Here is a 7197-nt window from a genome sequence, read left to right on the forward strand (position 1 = left end):
CTTTTTTTTTTTTTATGTCAGGAAAGTCTTCCAGGTATATAAAATTTATATTCTATTTTCAAAAGCCAAAAATGAGCATATGTTATTTAGATCAAGATAAAACTAGAATGCTATTTAGTAGTTTTATCCATCTGTATACCTTAATGGGGGTATTGGTCTGGCCTTTACTTTCCAGGAGAAGTGTATAAGCTGTTGCTACGGTATTACAATGAAGAATGCAGAAACTGTTCCACCCCCGGACCAGACATCAAACTTTATCCATTCATATATCATGCTGTAGAGTCCTGTGCAGAGACCACCAGCCAGCCAGGACAGAGGACTGGGGCCTGAGGAGCTGAGTAAATAGAACCTCCTTCCACCTCTCACCAGAAACATCCTGTTTGAATTGTCAGGTGTAATATACGAACTGACTTAATATAAATGTGTATATAATCCAATTTGAGGGCAAGGATGCAATCCCTTCCACACATATGCAGTTGTCAGTTTGTACGTGTAAGCCCCTCTATCCTAACTTACATATGCTTAGATATATTTTGTTTTCTTTTTTTTTCTATTTCAGTCTTCATTCTTCAGCTTTTCTTTCTTTTGCCCATCAGATTTCCTGTGAAATCCCATGAAAGGTTGTGCTCAGTCCATCAGGTCTCTTTTTTGATACCTATATATTATGCACATTTCCTCTGAAGCTAGCAGATGCCAGGGAAGAAATTGAAAACCAAGAACTTTTTTAACTGGATTTGCTAAAGATCTCCCTGTAAACCTTCCACCCCCAACTCTTGTTATGATTGTGTTGCTTGAGTTTTTGAATTTTGAAAATTAAGAGTTGAGGATTTTTTTTAATACATGCTACATATGCAAATCTCCTAGGTCAAAACAATTTTGTATTTAAGACAGAATCATTTCCAAATATAGTTCTTTTGGGACATCACCTTTATCTAAAATGGTTTGTCTATCCTTTTTTCCCTGTTCAATTTTTATGAATACAGTTTTTTGGAAACTGACCAAGACGGAAGGAAATGTAGAATAAAAGAGTTTCCCCAAATGGTGTTTTAAAAAGAAAAGATTCAAGAGAGTTGAAGGATATTTTTGTTTCTTGTGATTTTTTTTTTCCTTTCAAATTAGAATTATTGTTTGTTCTCTGGTGCTTGAGGCATATTCATATAACCAAAGTTTAGGAACTGAGAATTCATGCAGATTTGTACATATTAAAGTTTCTCTGGTATTCAATGGTTACATAGTTAATAAGTTTTCATTAACAAATCATTTGTCAGAAACTGCCATATCATCTATATTTTATATGTATATAAATATATGTTCTTTAAGTGTGTCTGTTTGCAAGCACATAACACCCAAATAAAAATGGAGTTATGGGAAGTGATTTGGTTTATTAGGCTTATCAGGGGGCTGTGTTTAAAATCATTTATTTACAGTGTTATTCATTTAAAACTGGTGGCAAACAAATAATAATGTCTTTCGGAGGTTTCAGTAAAAATTGATTCTGTGTTGAGTAGAGTGTTATGACAAAGCACTTATTCATATTTCTAAAATAATTCTAAACTATATTGTTGAAGCTCTAGTTCATAGTCAGCTGTCAGAAAATGCTATGGAAGTCCAATCCTAGTAATAAGGAATTTTGGTAGATGGTCCAAACTCCTGGTGTCAGTGTTGGCAGGGAAATACGGGGCTGTGGCCAATGTCTGCAACTCTTTACTTGGAATTTGCCATCTGACAGCAGCCACTTGTCATTAATGAAGTTCTTTACCATAGTAACTAAGATTTTTAAACATCTATAAATATTTCCCTAAATCCAAGGTATCTGGCTTTATTTCTACTGATACTAAAGTCTTCTCTTTCTTTCCCAACCCATTCTGAGCTTTGGTTAAGCATTCATAGTTATATGTCATTTCTTTTTTCTGCCTCCATATCATTTTCCTTTCACCCAGCTCCAAGATTAAGTGAACGGTTCTTTAAAATGATACAGGAACAGTATAGGATGGTTCTTGTGGTAGAAAAATCATTAAATCCAGGTAAGATGGCCACCCAGCCTAATATTCCAGAACATAGAATCTGAGACTCAACTCTTATTGATGAACAGGCTTAGTAACTTGGCCATCTACCTGAGTGCCTCTCTTTTTTCAGGGCTTTTTCCAAGAATAAGCCCTGACTACTATGTCCCAGTACGTTCTGGGATTGGAATATTTAATCAAAGAGAACGTAAAGAGAACTAATGTCCACTTTTTGAGGCAGGAGAAAAAATCAGATCCCTAATTAATATGTGTCTGTTCTAAGACATTTAACAGCACCTTTTTATTCTCTTTCATTAGGGGTTTATTGTTTCACTTCATGTTATTTACCCTCCCTTCTTTCATCTACTGAGGCATGAAACAATACTTTTAGTTTAGAATTCTTATGTTGTTAATAAAGTTCACTTGCTTTACACTTTCTGTCTAGCTCACTCAAATCCAGTAACAGTTTAAGGAAGCTATGCAAAGTAATGGAAAGGATGTAAGATTTTAAATCAGACAAACTGGGTTCAAATGTTAGCCATATCCCTTGCTAATTCTCTAAATAAACTTAATATTTGAGCCTTTAACTCATCCTAAAAATTGGCTATTAGCACTTATTAGGGAATACTGTTTATAAAGAAGTGTTCATGGGGTCTGGCACATAGTTGGTACTCAATAATTGTCAGCCATTATAGTTGAACCAGGAAACATTTATGGAGCACCTACTGTATAGTACGTACTGTGCTAGTTGCTTTGCATATTTTAGCCCATTTTTCCAATGGGCTAACAGATGTCCAGAGGTTAGGGAATACCATCTCAACCTCCAGAAGTTCATTATGAAAGGAGACTTGACTTACTCTGTCATCTCTGGCAAAGACATGACCAAGCAAAGGCTCTGACAGCTGTTCTCTACCAAGTTCCTACTATAAGTTATTCTTCCTAATAAATGACTAGTTATCAGTGGGGTGCATTAAAATGTCTCTGAGAGAATTACTTCTTTTCTTACTGGTTGAAGTGACATTAAGGGCAGGTAGACCCAAATTGGTACTTAAAGGGGAGATTGAAAGGCTGGGTTGCATTCTTAAAAACTTCAACAGGAAGAGAAGCAGTTGTATGGATTCTCACCTATTTTTTTCTGTTTTGTTTTGTTTTGTTTTGTTTGGTTTGGTCTTTTCCAGTTTGTGTGGCTGCATGTTCATGGCTTTTTTCTGATGTAAGGGTATGTCTGCTTTAATGATAAATAAAGTTTAGAAGGCCTGTACTCTCTTCTTTCAGGCTTGTGGATCTGCACCAATCCTTTGCTTTTGGAGGTAAGGTAAAGACCAGCCATTGCTGGCACTTGAGTTCAAATATATAATCCTGTTCTTGTTTGGGGGCTGGAAGGAGGTCCCAATGTGATACTTACTGGAACAAATTGCTAAAATCCACTGAGCCACTGCTGTCCTCTCTGCCTGTGACAGAGTGTCCTTTGTCCTCCATCATCAGATTCCTACACAGATCTATTGAACCTCCAAAGGAAAAAGTTTCCCATACAAGACATCCAAAGCTGCGATGTTTATCTGATAACTGGTTTTATTTTTCCTGACTGTTTATCTTAAATATAGGGTTACCATGTAATGATGATTTTGAACTTGGGAATAAGGAGAGGTCTGTGCTATTGTTTACATGATTTTTGTAGGACAAGAATAAAGAAATTCTGACTCCTTGTTACTACCTCTTTTTTTCTCACATAATTATGCTACTTTTAAGATGTTCATGTCCATGCTCTTTTTTTTTTTTTTTTTTTTTTTTTTTTTTTTTTTTTCTTTTTTTTTTTTTTTTTTTTTTTTTTTTTTTAATTTTAGTTAACATACAGTGCAATATTGGTTTCTGGAGTAGAATTCAGTGATTCGTCACTTACATACAACACCCAGTGCTCATCAGAAGTGACCTCTTTAATACCCATCACCCATCTAGTCCATCCTTTTCCCACCCCCCTCCATCAACCCTCAGTTTGTTCTCTATCATTAAGAGTCTCTTAAAATTGGGGACACCTGGGTGGCTAAATTGGTTGAGTATCCGACTTTGGCTCAGGTCATGATCTCATAGTTTGTGAGTTCGAGTCCCACATCGGGCTGTCTACTGTTAGCACAGAACCTGCTTTGGATCCTCTGTCCACCCCCCTCTGTCCTACTCTTGTGCTCACTCTCTCTCTGGCTCTCTCTACCAAAAATAAACATTTAAAAAAGAAGAGTCTCTTAAAATTGTAGAGTGTGTCAGGTATTTGGTGAAAATTTTTACATACATATTTGTTATTCCACATTAAGTGTTAGGAATGTAGAGTTGGTCACTGGCATGAGGAACTTTCCAAAGGTAAAGAGAATTCAGGCTACATTAGTTTTTCATCCCTTCCAGGTTTCTAAGGTAATGTTTCCTGGTGTACATTCCCTTTTCATAATTCCCATCTTCTAAGAGAGCGCAAATCAGGGTTCAGGAAGATGTCTTGAAGATTCTGAGGACCACTGTCCTTCCATCCATTCACATATTCATAGACAAAAGTGTCTTCTGTGAGTATCCACTAAAAGTTTCTGCTCAGGGATGCAAAGATGGATGACTTGCCCTCTGCACTCAGATTTAAACTGACACACAGAGAGAGGGTAAGTGATCTAAAACTCCACAAATAGTATTTTCTTCTCACTACTCTGTTCCAATTCAACCTAGAAAAAAACAATTGAATTTTTGTGTTGTCCATTTAGAAATTTGAATAGACCCTGCACCATGTCGGTTCACCATAGTGTTGAACTACTTTACATACTTTCCTCTGTTGGAGAGTTGTGTAAATAAATGGGCTAACTTAATAGTGTAACATTAAGATGGGCTGGCTCCCTTAGTATTCTTTCTTGACTTAATATAGGTGCTAGATGCCATCTTGATTCCTGCCATCTCAATTCCACTGAGAAAGTAGCACTGGAAACTAAAAAGATTTCCTAATGTACTTTTCCTCGTAGTGAGTCCATGTAGGGCAGGTAAAAGGTCAAGTTTCTTTTATTTTAGCTGGAATGATATCACCTGCGTTTGAATACTGCACATTTAATCTATGAAAAATGAAGAAAATTATCTTAAATGAATTTTACTTGCTATCAAAATATTTCAAAATATGGTGACCTTGGAGATAAAATAATAAAAGGGATCGTTGGTGGCGGAAGGGTGGAGACTATCATGTCAGAATGTTGCATTTTCTGTTAAGGTTTGTAACCTTAAGCTATAAACTAGGACGTAAATGTTCAATATTTAGGAAGAAATATATTCACTGCAAAATTGATTATACCTTCAGAAATATACCCTCATCTTGAATACATCTGAAGCATTTTCATCATTATCTTGACTTCATTGAATATTTATTCTACAGATGCCATATTTCATTAGAAAATGAACATTTTTCGTACACTGTAGTATCTGAAATTCAAACACTTCTAAAAATTGATGCTATGCTATAATTTAATTTGTGGTATTTTTAAAATAATACATAAAATAAAGGTATTTTGTCATTTGTGGCATCTTATATTTGAGGAAACAATTTGGATGCCAACTCTGTGTCAGTCACTTTTAAGCTTTGGAGCTATAATTATGACCAAGATAGACTGGGTCCTTCTTACCAAGTTTATACTGTATTGGAGAGCACAGATAAGAGCCTATAATATGACTTAGACTGGCTGGTCAGGAAATGGTTTTATTTCTAAGGAGAATTTCAGACATATACAAAAATAAAATAGAGTAATGAATATCCATCCATACATCATCCATCTTCATCAATTACCAATTCATAGCTATTCTCATTTGCTTTGTCTTTCTACCCATTACCCACACCAAATTATTTTTAAGTTCATCTCAGACATTATGTGTCATCTATAAATCAGCGTTTCTTTTCTTTTTTTTTTTAATGTTTTATTTATTTCTGAGAGAGAGAGAGACAGCATGAGCAGGGGAGGGTCAGAGAGAGAAGGAGACACAGAATCTGAAACAGGCTCCAGGCTCTGAGCTAGCTGTCAGCACAGAGCCCGATGCGGGGCTTGAACCCACAAACCATGAGATCATGACCTGAGCCGAAGTCGGCCGCTTAACCGACTGAGCCACCCAGGCACCCCTATAAATCAGTGTTTCTAAAAGACATTAATTACCACAGTATCCTCACACACACAAATAATAAAGGACTTCTTATTCCAAAATATGAAGTAGACAGACTTTTCCCTATTCTTCTGCTAAGTACAGCAAAAAAATACTGAATGTGATACATGAAACAGACACGAGGTCTCTGAAAGGTGGAAGAGAAGGCAAGACTGGCTAAGAGTGTCCTGGGAACCTAGGAACAATACAGTAGTGACTTCCTTGGAATTTCTTATTGCCTCATATGTCCCATACTGATTGCTGGAGAGGGCAGCAACCTGGAAATTCTTAATACAGGTAAAGAAAAGCCTGCTTTCTGTAGCCAAAGGACCAGGAAAAGGGCAGCCCAACAAGACAGAAAACATTTATGTAATAACCTCTACTCTAAACACCACAGAAAAAACTGAGCCAGTACCAGCAATGATGATGTGTAGAGTCTAGACTTCCACTCTTTCCAGGTTATAACAATGTGCCTCAATCATCTGGGTTGTAAAGAGATTCTTTCCACAATGCAGTGTGAGTGGAGAACATGAGAATACTGGACTTTTACCCCCACCTAGGAATGAGGCTCCAATGCCCTTTTGCTGTTAGGTGCCCTCCCTCTTCACATTAAATGATCAAATAAGCCTAACAGAGTCAGGACTTTTCATTACTGCTCGGCAGAACTGTGAGGTCACTCAGACTTCCATCCACCATCCTGCATTATCAGTGGAGGATACATGGGGAAGAATAATAAGGTGCTCCCCTTCTAAGCCACAATTATGTCACCATAGCCTATGGTGGAGCCTGAACTGCAACTTCTACCCAGGAGTGCCGAGGAACCTTCCTTTGTGTATGTCACTCAAAAAGAACCTGAACTTCCATCTTCCCCTGGCTGTAATGAGGCAGTGCCTTGCTCCCTAAATGGAGTGGTATCAGAGGAGGAGGGCTAAAACACAGGATTTAATGAGATCCAGAATCTCAAATTATCCAAAGTGCTCAACTTTCAGTGAAATATCACTTACTATGTATGCCAAGGTCCAGAAAGATCTCACCTTGTCATAAAAATGCT

At 37.0% G+C, this 7197-nt stretch overlaps 1 protein-coding gene across 2 annotated transcripts in view; it reads left to right on the forward strand.

Moving 5' to 3' along the window:
* The window catches only part of PARG (poly(ADP-ribose) glycohydrolase), a 128284-nt gene extending 124571 nt beyond the window's left edge, over window positions 1-3713 (forward strand). For both annotated transcript variants that reach the window (XM_039233738.1, XM_039233737.1), the window contains exon 18: window positions 176-3713. In XM_039233738.1, coding sequence (XP_039089669.1) covers window positions 176-330 — 155 coding nt within the window. In that variant the 3' untranslated portion in view covers window positions 331-3713. The remainder of the gene's footprint in view (window positions 1-175) is intronic.
* Window positions 3714-7197: the final 3484 nt, after the last annotated feature.

Source organism: Hyaena hyaena, unplaced genomic scaffold (genome assembly GCF_003009895.1).
Source record: "Hyaena hyaena isolate Hyena2069 unplaced genomic scaffold, ASM300989v1 scaffold_78, whole genome shotgun sequence".
NCBI lineage: Eukaryota > Metazoa > Chordata > Mammalia > Carnivora > Hyaenidae > Hyaena > Hyaena hyaena.